Here is a 15,618-nt window from a genome sequence, read left to right as displayed (position 1 = left end):
TTCCACTAAGTAGACCCGCTGAGTTTTAAGAGACACAAAATATTAGGTGCAGGAGTTGTTCCACCTGTTCATTTAGCAATATGTCAGTCTATTAGTCATCTATCCATGCTGCAAATTTAAATGCGCCATGAACAGTAAAGATACCAAGTCCAAATTTAAATACAATCTTTATTCAAGGTCATAGACATTTCCCAAAGGTATAATCCAATAAACAGCAACACAGGCATTTATAATTCAAGGACAAATAATTCACTTTTACGATAACAAATTGAAGATTTTTGCCTCTTCAAGACACATTTCACCAGCTGTTCCCATTAAATTTAGACGGCAGATGACAAACCAAATATTCTCTCGATGTCAGCAATGAGAGTCAGGAAACTAGATTGTCATGAGTCATGTTCTGCTATTTCAGTCTGAAGTCCTTTGATATATTTTATATACTGAGGCCTTTGAGCTTTGCCACCTTCTTTTTCCATTACGGGCAACAAAACTACAGCCTTTTGTCAAATTCACTTAAAATATTATAAATAATACTATGACTTCACTGAACATTTGAAGACTCAACATACTATACGTTTGAATTTATAAATCACCAGAATCAATCCATTTCAAAAATGTACTCTACTCAACAAATGCTGGCCAGAATACCAGTCTCAGATTAATTTTAGGATTGCTAATAATTTAATTACTATACTCATGTCCTTCAGTCCTTGTTAATGGTAACCTACAACGTGTTGTCAACAAAGAAGACAGCAGGTGATACATGGCAGATGATTTTTCTGCAGCAACAATGCTAACAAACAAATTCTGCCAGCAATATCTTAAAAACAAAAACAAAACATAGAGGCAAGTGCTGTTTAGATGGACTAAAAAGGATTCCTCGCTCCTGTTAAGTAAGGCAGCCTTCTTGAGCACCTGAACAATCCCTGTAATGCAGCAGCACACTTTCCGGGCATAGATAGACATCATTTTTTTTTTTTTTTTGTTGCGTGCTTCATCCTCACAACTCCACAGGGTAACGACAAAGCACTACACAAGCAGCTACTGTAAAGTTACATCACTATCAAGACGCTGTCGGTGTTAAAATTTGGTGCTATGTTCTTGGTACTTGCTACAGTGTTTTTCTACTCTACACATTTGTTACTACCTTGAGATCCTATTGGCGTGTCAGTAAGGTGTTTGACTAAAATTAAGAGCCATGCTTCAACTGGCAACATCTAGTAACAACTCCTGAAGCCCTTCCGTGTATTCTTTTATATAAATGCCTTTTAACACACCAGGGGAAACTCAAACACATGACACCCACGTGGTTTGATTTTGCACTTTCCAATTAGGAACTACTTGTCGTGAAACCTTAGACATTACATTACATTTGTGACAGTATGGGCCAGTTTCCTTAACAGGAATTAAACCTATAATTTTATGTGTCCTTTACAACAAGATTCAGATATGTTGTAGTAAAGTCCTAGACTGAACCCAATCTTGTGATAACTAAATCAGTTTTCGAAGGAAGATTAAAATCTATGACTAATTGGACTGAAGTTTAAATGTACCCTGTGGGGTTTCTGACCACTAGTGGTGCTATGGAGCAGTTTGTTTTTTTATGAGCGAGAGACAACAAAACAGACACACATGTGCCAAGAAATGCAACAATGTGCCAGTAAAAGCAGGGACAAAGTCAACAAGCTATTACATGGATACAAACAATAATGCAGAATTTAATTTATTTGTTTTTGCAAATGTTTGGTGAGGAAAAAAATGCATTCAACACCTGTTAGATCTCAAGACTAACTCCATAGGGCACATTTAAATTAAACCACCAGTTGATTGGGTCAAGTTTTTATGCTTTTGATTCCACTAAATTGTGAGATTTTTATGACTAGATTCAGCTTTTATGACACCTTCAGTCCAGCACTAAGGAGAACCAACACAGGTGATTTATGTTAATGTCATTAGTAAGAACTGTGCACATACTCACTAAAAGACTAATACAGGTGAATGAAATTAATCTAGTTGGTCCAGGACTTCTTAGTCAATACGTAAAATTGAATACGTTTTAGAAAGTCACTTTATAAGGCTTATAAGACTTCTCCTGATTAAATCAAAGGAAACCAGCCCTTCAACTTGCTATGTTGTTATTAGCTTGCTAGGTCACCACTACTATGAGAGTAAATCTAAGCTACTTCATTATTAAGCGTTTGCTAGAATTTGTGCTTTCTGAGTTGTCCAGTCAAGTGTCAATTGCATAAAGATGTGTTGTTCTTTACAATATAATAATTGTATATTTTCTGGAAGAAAACATTCAAATCCTAACCTATCAATCACACATAACTTCAGAGACCTGGTCAGAATGGGAGTCATGCCTGTCCCTTGAGCAGCAGGCACACAGGGCTGGCATCACCCCATATGTATAATTATGCCACTGCACAGGTTCATTATGCTTTTCTTCATTTGTTACCTCAAGAGATTAGGTCTCACACTGAGACTCAAACTCAAATGTTGGTCCTTGTGGAACACCTGTGATGAGCTTCCATTGATTTGATGCTGGGATAATAAAGGCTTTGCCATGTTTGATGGCTGTTTTCAGAATTTTCTGAACGCTACATGAGCTCATTAGCTGCAATTAGCTGGGTTTCTCCTAATAACATTTTTTGAAGCTGTACCATGTGGACATAAGGGCACACACTGTGCCTCACACTGTGTTATCTTTAGGGGAAACATGAGGTATTTCGTTCCTTTCAATTATCAGGCAGCAGGGTCTCCTTGTGTGTGCCCACAACCATGAAAGTATGAATTGTTCTTAATATAGCTACTGCTCCCCAATAAGGAAAAACAAGTCAGTCATTTCACAACTTAAGCAACATTATGAAGCAAATCAATACATCTGTATGTTCAACTTCAGCTCGTCTGTGTTCTTGTTTCAACAAACCAACATAAATGTTGAAATCAGAAAAATAAGTACGATATTTGTCGGACTATTTTGGCAATCATGGCATGAAATGTTGCAGTGAAATAAAAAGTACAGGCAAAACCCATTTCTCATTAAAGGATGTTAAATTGTTTGTGTGCAGGGTTATTATTTCAGGTTGCAGCTGTATGTTTGAATTTCTTTATCACTTCAGTTGCTAACATATGGATTAGGTGCTCATTAATTGTTCAGTCTACAGCACATCAATTCAGGCTGATTTAAAGCAACACAAATGTGTGTTATTTCCTCACTGGGCTATTAGTTCTATAAATGAACCTGTTTAACTGATTTCCCACAACACGTGTAGTGTTCTGTTTCTGGACAAAAATGTCACATACAAGTCTGCAGAGATGTTGACTCACTGCAGTCAACCGGCAAGAAGGAAGTGAGTTAAAAGAATTGGTCTTCCCACCACTACAGCACGACAGCACTGTCTTTGACCTCTTTAATGACCCATCACGGGCTTCGTGAAGAGCAATCTGAAAAGTCGAATGAACCAGAGCAGTGGCGTGTGCCTCAGGGGAGTGTTAGGCCTCTCTGCTACTGATCTGTCTGACTGGCCTTAAAACACCAAATCTCACAAAGTGTAATTCCCCAAAGCGATGTGTTGTGTCTTCATGATTTCCTTCGTGACATAGGTATTTTCATTTATAGTGTATGATCTGGGAAAATCAATCACATCTAATCCATCTGTCACATTCTAAATGAGCCTTCACACAATTTATATCCACAATGTCTGTTAGGGATGTGAAAAGATTCAAGACCTGTTGAACTCCCCTGCAACTAATGAGCATATCTGAGGTATAGATTTAGACTTTGACTGAATACTATTGGATATATAAGCTACTTCCACAAAATAGTTCTGACATGTTAAATCTATCATATCAAAGATCATACAACAAAGATAACAATAACCTCATTACAAAAAAATATAGACTAGTAACATTTAGGATCAACTATCCATTAATTTCTAAAATAGAGTTTAACTGAGACAGCATAGGGTTGCACAGTGACAGGATGTTCATCTCCCAGTTAGAAAAACAATGATATGCTTCACTGTTTTCCTTTTTCTTTTCTTTTTCATTTTGGTATAATTACTGAACAAACAATAACATCCAATATTGTAAAAATCAAAATAAAATATTGTAAACATCATACCAGTACAAAAGCACATATTGTAAGACGTGGTCAGGAAACACCAATACAGGCAGCGCTGATAGCTTTTACTCCTCCTCCATTGACTTCTCAATCTCCTTCAGCCTGCGGACAAACTCCTGAGCCTCTTTGTCTCCGACGCGAGCGTCCAGCATCCTCATGATTGGCTTCTCTGGAGGGGAGAGCAAACAGATGAGAGTAATTCCCACACCTGACACAAATATCTCTAGATTGAATGGCTTTTCATGTCGTATTGGAGAAGTAATTGGAAAACCAGACCTACACCCCTGTGGTCTCCCATGAAGAAGCCAATATAAAAAAAAACTAAACAACTTGATACAGCCAGAAGGTATATGTACCACTCGGTTTACTGCGAGACAGGTGGAGAATGGCTGGCTGGACGCTCTTGCCAGCTGCTGAGGCGTTTGGTCTGCCAGGCCAACAGAAGTCGCTGAGAGGAGCCACAGCTTCACCGGCGAAGTCGTTGGTGGAAAGCCAATCGTAGTCCATCACAGTGAAGGTCAAGCAAGCGAATCGGTGTCTGTACTGTTCAGGGCTCACATGGCTGGAAGACATGAGAAAAAAATCAAATCAGGGGCATTAGCACATATAAATGGGAAGAGAAAAGGAGGGAATCTCACAAGTGAAAGAGCTCATCGAACACTGGATGCAGTGTCTTAAGTTTCACTTGTGTGCGTTGACTCTTTGCCATGGGGAAGAGGTGGTGAGGACAGAGCTCTACTATGACAAATGGGTCACTCAGACCTGAGGAAGATCAAAAACACAGGGATGGAGTTAAAACTTTAAAACAACAACCTGCATTTAATTCTGACCATTAAAGTGACCAATTAAGTTTTACCATTGGCATCCAAAGCGATTATATCTGCAGCGTGCAGAATCTCCACTGTAAGTCTCTGCTCTGGAGCATCATAGTAGCACTTCACACTGATCCGGCCGTAACGGGTATGTTTGAGTGTTTTCTAAAACATTAAAAACAGTGTCTTCTACTGAGGATTCATATAATCATCATACAGTATTTCATCAATTTTCAGCATATATCAGCATTGTGTTTCATCAAGTGTCCAGGAGAAAGCAGATTTTCAATCACAGGTAAAACAACAGAAGACAGAGTGTTGTGCTGTTCAATCAATACTCCTCTGTCCATTTTAGGGCTAAAATGAGATTGTCAGGCTGCTAAGTTGAAACACACCTGTTGGGAAATCTTCTCCAGATAATACTGTTCAATCAGCTCAAAGGAGGAACATTTGTTCAGCCTGAGCTCCTCGTCCAGGGCCTAAAGCAGCATGAGGAAGATCACAAAGTGAAAATAGATAAATAACACCTCAGGTAGGAAGACATAAATGGCATAAAGGCAGACAGACAGTTTGTGTGACTGGGCAGTGCTCTGTGTGAATAGTGGAAAGTAGTACACGAGCTCCACAGGGGACTGTGCTGTTTCTCTTCCTTTTCACCTTGTACACCTCAGACTTTCAGTACAACTCCAGGTCATGCCACTTGCAGAAATTCTCTGATGACTCTGCAGTGGCTGGGTGTATAAATGATGGATAGAGAGGAGGAGTAAAGAACACTGGTAGTCTGGAAGAAATCATCTGCTTCTGAATGTGGCCAAAATCAGGGAGATGGTGATCGACTTCTGAAGGTAGAGGAAGACTACACAGCTCCTGTGTATTCTAAATGAGGATGTTGGCATGGTTAAGAACAAACTGAAATGGACCAACATCGAAGCTCCATGTAAGACAGGGAAGAGTAGAATATATTTCCTGAGGAAGCTGAGATCCTTCAACTGGCCAGTGCCCTGTACTTCACTGTAGTCCGCTGGGTGAACAGCACTGGAGCCAGCAACACCAACAGACTTAATAAACTGATTAAGAAGGCCGGCTTCGTAATTGGCTGCAAACCAGGTACCTTTGAAGTTGTGGTGGAGAGGAGGACATTGAACTGTTATCTATTACAGATAATCCTGACCACCCACTCCCCCAAATACTGGAGCTGAGCACTTTCTCTAACAGACTGATTCACCTTCACTGTCACAAGGACTGATACGGGAAATCTTTCCTGCCCAAAGCAACAACACCTCATGTCTGTCTAACAGAGAACTCTCAGCTTCATAGTTTCTGCCTCAACCAACATCCACTCTGTTTAGCTCACTTCAAACTCATCTATCTGCAGTTATGTGTGACTGAAGTTGACCCTCGCACTTTTTGGTCAAGATGGACCTCGACTAATGTAGCACGAGCTGACTCATTGTAACCTGTGGAAAACAATACATTTTGTTGTTTTACACGTGGTTCAATTAGTTCATGCAACTTTAAAAAAAAAAAAAACTATCTATCTATCTATCTATCTATATATCTATCTATCTATCTATCTATCTATCTATCTATCTATCTATCTATCTATCTATCTATCTATCTATCTATCTATCTATCTATCTATCTATCTATCTATCTATCTATCTATCTATCTATCTATCTATCCATCCATCCATCCATCCATCCATCCATCCATCCATCCATCCATCCATCCATCCATCCATCCATCCATCCATCCATCATCCATCCATCCAGAAAGAAAACCATCTAGAAAGAAAACCATCCAACCATCAAGAGTCCTGACTGATAGATTGCAAGACTTCATACCTTGTAGTCTCCACTCTTCATGTCTTCCAGGGAAAGCCCGTCTCCTTTGGCGTGCAAGAATTGCAACAGAGTCTAAAGAATTCAAAAGAAAAAAAATCCACAAGTCTCAGCATATAGGAGTGACTCGTTCACACAAACAGCATGAAACCTCTGGCAGGCAAACACATTATTTGTCTGCCAAACTCCAAATTTCAGCCCACTTTTGTGGCATGCCATGACTTTTCATGAAAATCTGTCACGTCCCCTGCCAGCTGGTTAAGTTGGCATTAGAATATACAGCAGCTCCCACATGGTCATTCATGAGGGAACTCACTTTGGCACTGAACTACCACCTAGTGTCTTCATAAATATCTGATATATGCAAATGATTGCACGACAGCAAGCATACAGAGCTAATTAAAAGCTGATAGTAAAATGACAATAATCGTTACAGTTTTGACACGTCTTTTTAAGCAGATTACGCTTCTTGGTGGGCACATAATCATGTTATGCTAGAAACAGTTAAAGGGTTTTGTGAGATAAAATTCAGTAATCACTGACCTCCACAGTGTACTGGAAGCGGTTATAAAACTCCACCTGAACACCCCTGTTTTCTGTTACTGTGTCCAGGATCATCCGCAGGAGCAGCTCCCACATGCTTTGGAGAACTCTATGAGACAGCAGACACAATGGGACACCCACGCATTTGTTTACCAGCTCTTCCAATTACACCACTGTACCCTCACTCAGCTTTGTATATGATTTGAGAGATAAAGGCTCAATAATGATATGTTGTGACACAAAATAAATCTATTATTAATACTGCTTAGTTAACATTCACATAGAGCATCATTTGCTGGGCTGTCACACTTGTCAACTGGTCTTATTCAATTATTGTGTGGTGTATGGAAAACAGTGAGTGTGGTTACGGAACTTGACATAATTTATATTTTTCATGAGGCTGGGGTCCCACTAAAGTCTTTTTTGGGTTTGTTATTCTACATAATGATTCTACCCATCAAATATATGCTGATGATACAGTTTTGTATGTACATGAAAAATAATAAGCAAGAGGCTGCACGGGAGTGTCACAGTGGAAGGAGTGGAAACTGGCTGATCATATAAAGTACATTTTAATGTAAATAAATATAATACAAATGGGAAATTTACATAATTTACATGCTTCAGTAGCTAAAGCAATACATGCTGTTTGTGCATCTGCTTCATGTGCTCTAGAATCTAGATATTCTTGTATTATGTGGTATATTTGTTTTTTATGGTATTATGTAAGTTTATTTTATGGCTTCTGTCCTGTATGTCACATTTAAAATGTGTGATTTCATGATTCTCTTCTAAATATTTCTCCAAACTTTTATCATTGGGTGCACAGAGATGCCAAATGGAAATGAGCAATTAGACAGAATGTGGCACAATTATAACTCAGAATAGTTTTGTTAATTAGGTATTGTCCCTGTTCAACAAAAATAAATGAAGTCATATTTATAACAAGTAGGCGAGTGCAATTACCTGCTGAGATTCTCCTTCACAAGGGTTTCAGTTAGGACGACCATAGTGTCTTGTAAGTACTTCATAAGTGGTGCCACAGCCTGGAAGAATGTTCAATTAACACACATTAGACAAGCACTGTGGCTGCAAACACGACTGATAAAAGAATGAAAACTGTAGTGAGTTCCTTGGACGTACGTCGTCATTGTTGATGGAGTCTGGGGACAGACTGATGTGCTGGATGTACCGACGCAGCTCAGGCAGCATCTACACAGAAATAATAATTATTATGGGCATGCATTTATTCCTCCAGTTTGAAAAAAATCCTATTTACTTTTTAATATATAAAATCACAATTCACAAGTCCCTGCTTGTAGATAATTCATCAAAAAGCTACAAGGTTTACACCTGACAGCGAAAAATTGCACATGTGCTACAGCAAGTGAATTTTTCAAGCTTTCAGGTTGATCTGTATCTGTGTGTGGCACCTTGTCAGTAAGCAGCGTGATGAGGCGCTTGGCTTCTCTCTGCAGGTCCAGGTCCATGTTGAAGAGCTGCCCGTTGAGAGCCTTGTAAACCTGGTCCTTCCCCTCGGCCCCGCAGGACTCCTCCATGGCACGTTCCACACCCGGCCAGTCCAGGTCACGAGGCAGGTGACCCAGGAAAACGCGCACATGCTCTGTGTTGTTCAGGGCAATGCAGAGCTAGCAGAAAACGACGAGGAGCAGAAGAGGAGAAACAGAGGGTGGAGGTGGAGAAACAAAGAAGGAAAAGCAGGGCTACAGGTGGAGGGACGGGGTCTGAGTGTAAATGACTGGCGACAAGCTTTAAAAAAAAAAACATGTCAGTGGGCTGATCTCCAGCTGTGCCCTTTATAATACCACGGAGAACTTGCTGACATTTATTTCCCACGTCACTGTGTGCCCTCTCCCAGTTCTGTCTTGCTACAGGCATTACCTGCACTGTGAAGCTCTTGTGGTCTCGGCCCTGCTGGTTCCTCTCAATCTTGCGTGTTATCATCTCTGAGTAGGACACAGCCTCACTGCAGAAATTCTGTCACAGATAAAATAATAGTCCTGTTTATAGAAGAAAGTTCACAGTTTTTACATTTTTTTTTGGGTCTAACACTGGTTAAATCTTTCAATAATCCCATGTGTCTCCTCTGAGTCGTGTCTGTATTTGTGCATGATGTGCATGCATGAGCGTGGCAAGACTGGAAGTGGGACTCACGTCTGTCAAACGAGTGACAAAGATGAAGGCCCCCGCAGAGTCTGGCCAGGCCAGCTGGAGCCAGATCTCGCGCACCTGGCTGAAGCATGTTGTCACTTCCGCTGCTGAGGAGCTGTGTTTGGCCTGCTGCACAGGTTCGATCTGCCCACATAACACACAAACACAATATGAAAAATGGAACAGGAAATACATGTTATTATGAAATGAACAAGGATTTATTTGCTTTTTTTTTTAAGCTATACTTTTAGCTCCATTCTTTAACATTTATAAGGAGTATGTGTGAAACTACATGTATTTTACTTTCTTCCAACAATGCTTGATAAGAGTATAACACAGTAACATAGTTGTAATCCTATATAACACACTGAAGAATTGTTATAAAGCATTAACAGTTAAATCCCAGGTATAAATAGTTTATAAATGTTTTGTAAATGTTAATTAATGCTTTCATAATTGGTTATTTATTAGTTCATGATTTCTTAAATTCCTTTAAGCAATTATAAGAGATATTTCATTTAGAAAAGTATATTAACAAAGACACAACACATACATTACTAAACTATTAAAACACCTTGTATCAGCTTACAACTACATTAAATTGAGTTACAAACAATTGCTCAGTTATATAAAACTTACACAGTAAATGCTAAATTCATGTTTTTTTAGTCATTTAAAGAGCAGTGGCCTCTCACCTTGTCTGTTTCCACTGCTTTGCAGATCCTGTCACATGACCTGTCATGAACAATCTGTAGCCACTTATGAATGGAGGACTTGAACCAGTTATGAAAGCCAGTCAAGGCCAACATTTTAGCATCCCTGTTACAGAAGAACATGTTTTTTTAATAAATTCTAAGCTGAAGAAAAGGTTGATTTTTATGAGTTTTCACTGACATTTAAAACAAATAAACACCCAACCGCCAGTCAGTCTGCTATATGAATATTCATAAAAGTTGAACTGATAACCAACTTGAGAGGAAGAAACTCCCGGAAGCCCTTGAGGATTTTCAAGGACATGAAGAGCTCAAAGATGGTCTCTCCCATTATCTGAGTCAGTCTGGAGCTCTCCTGCTCCAGAGTCCCACACACTCGCTCCATTGCTACATTTACATCATCAGCTACCTGAAGGATGAGATGATTTGACTGTTCAAATACCAGTGCTGATAAAGTGTACAACAACAATATGGCATGACTCAGGAAGTAACTTTTCTATTTATTTTTCAATGACATACCAGTTTCTCCAACTGCCTGTATGCTATGCTGAAGAAATCCACTTTCACTGCACTGTGAGAACAAATAAACAAAAGGAGGAACTGCTGTCAGTTCAATAATAACCTCTTAATGCAATGTTTAAAGCAATTACAGTGCCTTGTATTATGAAATACTGCTGTTTTCTTCCCCTGAACATTTCCTTTGCAGCAGCAATTATTACCTGTAGAAGAGTTTGTTGTAGATGTTCTGGGCTCTCTGTACGTCTGCACATACATCATCAACCACAAGGACCAGCCTCTTCAGCTGCTCCTCCAGATTCTAAAGTGTTAATACACAAAGCACAACATCCTTGAAATTCTCAATAACAACAAGACTACATAAACCTGAAAAGGACATTTGAATTTCTGTCATTAAGACTTGTGTTCTTGAGTATAAACATACCCCATCCTCTGGTTTATATCGTGCAATTAAGCTCTCATACCACTCTGCTGTACCTTTCTGTTGAAACAGACAGTGGGTTAATTAAAGGTGCAATGTTCAGCATCTCTCACAAAAAAACAATGTGTGTATCCTTCAAGCCAACAAATGTGCAGAATTCAGTGGCATCTAGTGAAACGGACTTGGCAGAAATGGAATATAATATTCATCAATATGTTTTAATAAGTATAAAATAAAAATTGTTGTTTTTTCGTTACCCTAGAATGAGCCCTTTACATCTATGTAGGGAGTGGGTCCTCTTCCACAGAGTCCACCATGTATCTACAGTAGCCCAGAACAGACAAACCAAACACTGGCTCTAGAGAGGCCCTTTTGTGTTTTTCCCGAGTTTTGCGGTCACTGTAGGTACTCCTACACGCTTGGAAGGGTGTGGGGTATTCAGTTGGTTGCAATCCACAACCTCATCGCTAGATACCACTAAATCCTACTCATTAGTAGAAATTGCACTTTCATTGTTACCTTGACAGCAGTGGTGATATCCAAATGCAGTTCATTTCGAAGAGGACATACACTCTTAAACGCCCGCATGTTTTGCATGTAGCCAATCCCCCTGGCATATACAGAAAGGGAAAAAGCTAATTATAATACATAAAAATTCTTCCAGGTCACCTAAATGCTGGTTTAACATCATATACATACATTTACTATTGTTGTTAGAATACAATAATGAGAAAAACTACTACTGCACTCAGTTCTTTCCACTATAATTGTATAATCCTGCATTATATAATCAGCAGGAGAGGAGAGATTCAACTTTGACTGTTAGTCGAGTCACACTGTGTGTGTGTGTGTGTGTGTGTGTGTGTGTGTTTCTGAGAAGTGTAGAAGAGATATCCCTCGAGGTGTTGATCACTGGGCAGAGCTGGACTTCTTGCTGGAGAAGTTTCTATTAAAAAAGAGTCTCTTCCAAATTAGTCCGACACAGCAGCATGAACTTCAATAATAAGCTAATTTTACTAGCTTCTAGATTTTACCAATTTCGTCACTTTTGTTGCTCTAACTTCCTTTTTCACTTGATGGTAAGATGAAGGTAAAGTCAAATAATTGTGATTTCATTTACTATATGCAAGACCTTTATTCAGAGCAAGATATCTCCAAAATACTGGCCAGTTTCCCATCAAATGTAGTACAGATATTCATGCTCCTTCAAGGATTATTAATTTAGGATTTCATTGAAACCAGAACTTTCATATAATGTCAGAACTGGGTCAAAATTCCACTTGGTCCAGTTTCCATTGGTCAATGAGAATGTGTGCCTGGATTTTATATTTAACTCTTCACTTTTCATACTCATGATCCCCCGGTGATAAATGCTAATGATTTTCCATGATCTTATAAAAAATATCCATATGTACACAAGAAATATCAAAATCTAACAATAACTTTGCCCAGAAATTAGCAGAGCACATTCAAGCTTCCGAGGGGGGGGGGGGGGGGGGGCATACAGCCTTGATAGCAACATTTTAAGGTATGAAAGGATTCAGTGACTGGTTTTACAGGTGGAATGGAAGCATAATATGATAGTAGTGTAAAAGAATGACTGCTTACAGGGAATAAATAATACATTGTTGTTTTGCTCCTAAGAAAACAATGTGCTGGTGCAGATAATCTGTCACAGCTTTTATACAACAGAATGTGTGTGTTTGGGAACAAATGTTTAATATCTCTTTTGACATGAGTAATGAGCAATGATTAAGATATTTCTGTTTGGTAAGGATCCAAACACTGCTTCCTCCACAGAGTGTGACAGACTGGTTGTAGTCTCACTGTGTCTGTTGGGGTGAAAGGTTGAGCGTGTTCCTGGTATGGTGGCACGGGCAAGTGCGTGATGTGATGGCAGTGTGACTTTACCTCAGCATGAGCTCGTAGCGTGTAATGGCAGCAGCGCTGGTGCAGGGGAAAATCTGACGCATGTTCTTCATCAGGCACAGGCAGTGCTCTGTGTACAGCCTGAAGCTGTCTGACAACTGCCTCTCCTGGACACAGGAAGGGCCCTCAGTTATAGCTTCAAGTACACTGGCTGTGAGACATTTTTGGCTGAACCAAAAACCTTGATGAATGTCAGTGAAGAGCTGAACTAATGAGGTGATTGTTTCCACATGATGAAAGGCTTTTTCCTACTGGGAGGCCATTGGCAAAGAACCTACCAGGTCTCCTCTCACAGTGGGAGGGTCCCATTCTGCATCGATGGTCCTCAGGAGGCGCAGCAGCAGGGAGTAGCACACCCTCTGGGTTCGATGGTGGCTGCTGTAGCACTGCCAGCGACTGCATTATAAAAGCACCTTTTACCTGATTGTAATGCTTTGATATTTGATTTAATCGTTTGGATTCCTCCATTAATACTCACATTATGGCCTGTTGGATAGGTGAGAGATCAGTCTGCACAGCATGGTGAGTCAGTACAGTCCAGGCTGGAGGAGTAACCTGGCCGTTCCAGTTGTATGGCTCTCTCTGGTATGACGTAAAAGATTAAGATGTCATACTTTAATAAGGATAAGAAGAATCTATACTAGGATATGTATTTGTCAAAAAAAATGTGTTTATCTTGCAGAAAGGCCTAAAATCAAACAAATAATATCACTTATAATCATAACATTATCACATACATCCTTATAAAAAACGTCATATCGAGAGCACAGCTACTCTGCATCACAAAACAGACTCTGTACATCAGCAAGCACAGCAGCGACAGTTGTTTGGAGCGTCAGAGTAGTTCTCAAGCACAATAAGTAATACAGTTTGCTGTTCAGTCTTCCATTTTCTGTTTTGTCTTAACATTGGAAAGACTCCAGTTCACACATATACAAAATTAATTTCCCTGCAGTCTGAACAAAGTCTAATCATCTTAAATCCTATTTAGCAACCCTCAGAGGACAGTTTTAACTAACAGGCCGTACAAGCAGCTAACTGACTCCAGCCGTAGGTCTCTGTGCTCTTAAAGCAACTTACTAAAACACACACTAATTGAAATTTAATCTGTTGTTTGAGAGTAAGTCACTGCCATAAATGATTTATTAAATAATCTGTAGGAAACTCACCTTAACATGAGCATGCTCAAACTCCACGATTTGACACAGCAGTTTTTTGTGAATGGACACATTTGAGTCTTTCTTAGACAAAGTTGTGTCTCTCTGAAGGAGAAAAAAAAATTACATCCCATACATGTAAGAAGAAGACATGTATATACTGAATCACTGTTAAACATACCTGGGTGGTAAAGAGCTTCAGCATCAGGTGACATTCTCCCTGAACCTTAGATGCACTCGATCGAGGCTCCAGCTTAAACCAGGTGTCATAGCCGGCAACAGGGATCTCCTGCAAGAAAGAAACAAGCCAGATGGAACTGACACAAATCCTTCATATTTTTTCTTCGGAATCTATTTGTGGTTTGATTTGTAACAGTACCACAGCAACTTGTTTGTTTGGTATTTCTCCACTGAAAACACTCACATTCAATGGGATGTTGATGCATCCGAGGAAGTCATCGGCATTGTCCTCAGAGGCTGATGATGCAGATCCGTTGGAACGCACTGACTTTGCTATCTGCTTAAAATACCTGACAAGAGAAAGCAGTGTGCATGGAACGTTAGCAAAGTTATCTTCCCTGCTTATCACAGCTGCCAATTAATGTTTAATTATAAGAACTATTATTTAACAGTTTTCATTTTTAGGCATTTAGACAATGCCTTGTTTTCACAATGATGTACAATCAGAGTGCTGGTAAAATGAGTTTCATTTCCTGATGAAAATTGGCTATTTTGATATTTTTGTTATAAAAAAAAAGTACATTTTCCACCAACAGCTTGCCAACCTTTGTCTCTGGACTTTACAGTAATTGGCATTCCCACATTTCATTAGACATGTCTATTTCATTGGTTTCTCCATTACCAAGCTAAACTCTCTGTGTACACAGACTTATTGGCACTGAGCTTTTCTGTATGGCAGTCTTTCTGTTAGGTGAAAGGACAAATACTAAATGATCCCCAGAATTTAACAAGCAGGTTTCAAGCCTCTTCTTTCATAAACTGAAACTTCTGGCTTAATTCAGATGTAAATTGCTCTTTGATTGGCAGGTTAAATGACTCATCTATTCATTGCCACAACGCCAGCTGGATGAATTAATTTCTAACCGATTTATATGTCAGTAAAGTATACAAAATCAAAAGCAAATCATTTGATTTCCAGCCCTTAAAAATGAATAACATGACACAGTTTCTTCTACCTGCCCATTCCCCGAAGTCCACTGACTTCATTGAGTTTTTTGCAGGCCTCAGCAACAGACACATCATCATCATGATCCCTGAAGAAAAGGGGATAATTCAGATGTTATTACACCCCAACCTCTCATTTCCTGTAAGAACATGTTTCATCTCGGAGAGCCATGATAGTTCAAGAGAAGCAGTGCAATGCGTT

At 39.4% G+C, this 15,618-nt stretch overlaps 1 protein-coding gene across 1 annotated transcript in view; it reads right to left on the bottom strand.

Moving 5' to 3' along the window:
- Nucleotides 1–248: 248 nt before the first annotated feature.
- The window catches only part of baiap3 (BAI1 associated protein 3), a 36,616-nt gene continuing 21,246 nt past the window's right edge, over nt 249–15,618 (bottom strand). The window contains exons 10-34 of the mRNA XM_062438020.1: nt 15,428–15,505; nt 14,656–14,761; nt 14,413–14,520; nt 14,244–14,336; nt 13,553–13,656; nt 13,353–13,470; nt 13,057–13,181; nt 11,665–11,755; nt 11,149–11,205; nt 10,928–11,025; nt 10,728–10,779; nt 10,466–10,617; nt 10,191–10,314; nt 9,499–9,639; nt 9,226–9,321; nt 8,757–8,972; nt 8,467–8,535; nt 8,290–8,369; nt 7,324–7,432; nt 6,784–6,855; nt 5,334–5,417; nt 4,983–5,103; nt 4,765–4,888; nt 4,483–4,688; nt 249–4,295 (exon numbers count right to left, since the gene is read on the bottom strand). Coding sequence (XP_062294004.1) covers nt 4,192–4,295; nt 4,483–4,688; nt 4,765–4,888; nt 4,983–5,103; nt 5,334–5,417; nt 6,784–6,855; nt 7,324–7,432; nt 8,290–8,369; nt 8,467–8,535; nt 8,757–8,972; nt 9,226–9,321; nt 9,499–9,639; nt 10,191–10,314; nt 10,466–10,617; nt 10,728–10,779; nt 10,928–11,025; nt 11,149–11,205; nt 11,665–11,755; nt 13,057–13,181; nt 13,353–13,470; nt 13,553–13,656; nt 14,244–14,336; nt 14,413–14,520; nt 14,656–14,761; nt 15,428–15,505 — 2,728 coding nt within the window. The 3' untranslated portion in view covers nt 249–4,191. The remainder of the gene's footprint in view (nt 4,296–4,482; nt 4,689–4,764; nt 4,889–4,982; nt 5,104–5,333; nt 5,418–6,783; nt 6,856–7,323; nt 7,433–8,289; nt 8,370–8,466; nt 8,536–8,756; nt 8,973–9,225; nt 9,322–9,498; nt 9,640–10,190; nt 10,315–10,465; nt 10,618–10,727; nt 10,780–10,927; nt 11,026–11,148; nt 11,206–11,664; nt 11,756–13,056; nt 13,182–13,352; nt 13,471–13,552; nt 13,657–14,243; nt 14,337–14,412; nt 14,521–14,655; nt 14,762–15,427; nt 15,506–15,618) is intronic.

This window comes from Scomber scombrus, chromosome 18 (genome assembly GCF_963691925.1).
Source record: "Scomber scombrus chromosome 18, fScoSco1.1, whole genome shotgun sequence".
NCBI classification, from domain to species: domain Eukaryota; kingdom Metazoa; phylum Chordata; class Actinopteri; order Scombriformes; family Scombridae; genus Scomber; species Scomber scombrus.
Note: the sequence above shows the minus strand (reverse complement) of the source record. Positions and strands in the feature narration are given on the sequence as shown.